Source organism: Egretta garzetta, unplaced genomic scaffold (genome assembly GCF_000687185.1).
Source record: "Egretta garzetta isolate BGI_Z169 unplaced genomic scaffold, ASM68718v1 scaffold172, whole genome shotgun sequence".
In the NCBI taxonomy this organism is placed as follows: Eukaryota; Metazoa; Chordata; class Aves; order Pelecaniformes; family Ardeidae; genus Egretta; species Egretta garzetta.
The window spans coordinates 2,236,290-2,238,654 of record NW_009258951.1 but is presented as its reverse complement, the minus strand read 5'-3'; the positions used below and the strand labels follow the sequence as shown (position 1 = coordinate 2,238,654).

Sequence of the window (2,365 nt, the reverse complement as noted above, 5' to 3'; positions counted from 1 at the left end):
CGAGGGCGACGCCTCGGGGCCGGGACTCCCCATCAGTGCTGGCGGCCCTTGGCATTGCTCCTAACTCCACCATTTTTTTAATGCATAGAAACATTTTACATCCACGTTTTAAAATGAATTTTTCTTCCCCCCCACCATGCATTATAATTACTGTAATTTTAAAATAAATTTGAAGACCACAAACCAAAGCATTTCAATATGCATAAGTTAAAGCATGGCTGGGGGTGGTGGGGCTGGGTATTTCAGGCCTGAGAGCATTTTAAAGGTTCACCCCCTACCCTGATCTGTGACAAGACACATTTTTAAACTCAGGAGCGTTGCAGGATTTATATAAAACTGCTACAAACCCACTTCCTGCCCCACTCCCGCTGCCATCGGGGCCTGGCTGCACCGGCGACCTGTGGTAGCTGGTCACAGCTACGGCTCCCTCCCCAGAGCACATCTCTGCCACGAGCCAACTCCATGCACTCGGGCTCTGCTCCACTTCCCAGGATTTGGTCCCAAGAAGAGAAAATTATACTGTAGAAAAAAACTGACAAACACTATTTCTCTTTCCCAAGTTTTGATTTTTTATGACTGTACCGAATTAATTCTGTATTTTAAATGTCAGGATTATTTAATTCATAAAAAATGAAGGGAAGGCGCTGGGATCCACACATTTAACACCTATTACTGAAACTACAGCTACAGTAAAACAGCAGCCATACATACACAGCGCCTAACTCGGATACGCCTCCTGAAAATCACAGTGAGGCTGTAGCCTCTCTGCTACAGCTCTGCTTGCACATCTAGAGGCACCTTGCGTTCTGCTAAGCGTTGTCTTTCCCTTAAGCAAGTGCATTTGTGAAAAAGAAGATAACCATAGCAGTCCCAAACACAGAAATACAAGCAGGGTACTCAGAGACACCCAAATAACCTAAGGAGGAAAACACTCTTCTAGGATTCACCATCAGCTGTCCAGAGACACCAGCAACCCACTCGTAGTTACGAGATGGAAACAAATCCTCATATTGCTTACGTGGTTTGTGCTATTAAAAACAAAGAATCCTTACAGTGACTTTGCTGTTTCTACGTGAAGTACCCTTTATTCTAGCTACAGGCAGAGAATAATTTGGAGGCAAAGAACCAGTCACTGTAGCCATACCGGAGGATCTGAGCCCTGTCAGGCGTATTTTCCCTTCATTCCCCCTATCCTTCCCCTTCCCCTGAGGAAAACAGCAAAACAAATCAACAAGCATCAATAAAATAAAAGCAGCAAAACATCCCACTGCTGGCAGCCAGCAATTGCTCCCTTTCAGGCTGCAGGGTTTCTCTTGGCTACAACTGCTGCTTTCATTAACTGTATATCCTTGAAAATAATGTAATATTTACTCACTTTCAATGAATCAAAGCAGGCGATTACGCGTCCGTTTTCAACTTGGCAGCTTTTCGATGGGTGTGCAAATTTACATTCCGTGTCTGGTCGTGAGCAAGTCCCTCTTTGGAACTCCCTACACACTTCCAGCGTTAGCCATTTTGTGTCCCGAATCGGCGTGACACTAACAGCCATCTTTAGATTTTACAGGTAGTTAAAATTTCCAATGAAACGGACAAACGAGTAGCTGAACTGATAAACTGGAAATGATGAAAGTGCCACCTCCAGATTACTTTTTTTTTTTTTCCCCCCGCTCCCTATTTTAAAAGTACGTGTAAAATTGGGTGGCCACAATCTCAAGGAAAAGACGTGCCACCAGGAGTTCGCAGCGTGACACTGTTAATTGACAGAGGTTGCGTACTTAGAGAAATGCTAGGATTACCAGCAAGGTGAACGTTAAAAAGTGTGGCCCGGGACTAGCCTCGTGCGCTCAGTTACCCATCCTGAGTGCCAACCGGAGCCCACAATGCAAGCATGAAAACGTGGCAGACCCTCTGACACGGGATTTCCAAGCTGCTTTCAGTAAAGTTGTCTGAAAGGTAATCTCCACGCAGCTGAATTTGCAACGGGGTTTTGTGGTGCAATCGGTATCGATTAGTTTGGCATAGACAGATGCAGCAGTTTAGAGCAACGATCGAGACTGGATTTTTTTTTTTTTTTTTTTTTTTTCCTCCTCTCCTTGATTTTCGGGCAGAAGATATCTGACCTTCTCAGCAAACTTTTATTTTTACAGTAAAGCAGCCTACGGCAAGGCCCGATAGCGCCTTTCTCTCGGTTTTGGGTGGCAGTGGGGGTGTCTGGCTAGAGGTGGCGGGCGGATGCGCTGTCGTCGCAGTCTAGCTGGCAGCAAGCAAGGCAAAAAGCAGCGGCTGCTCTAGAAGCGGTCCCAAGCAGCAGAGACGTCAGGAAAGGCACTTCTTAGTACCAACCTGTAGAGAGAAGAGACACGTT

The 2,365-nt window shown here is 45.8% G+C and overlaps 1 protein-coding gene across 3 annotated transcripts in view; it reads right to left on the bottom strand.

Annotated features, from left to right (window-relative positions):
* MBNL1 (muscleblind like splicing regulator 1) overlaps positions 1–2,365 on the bottom strand; it is a 99,677-nt gene that overhangs the window by 69,662 nt on the left and 27,650 nt on the right. For all 3 annotated transcript variants that reach the window (XR_004841396.1, XR_004841395.1, XM_035889983.1), the window contains exon 2: positions 1,376–2,343. Coding sequence is in view for 1 of the 3 variants with exons in the window: in XM_035889983.1 (XP_035745876.1) it covers positions 1,376–1,549 (174 nt within the window). In the remaining 2 variants the exon portion in view is untranslated. The remainder of the gene's footprint in view (positions 1–1,375; positions 2,344–2,365) is intronic.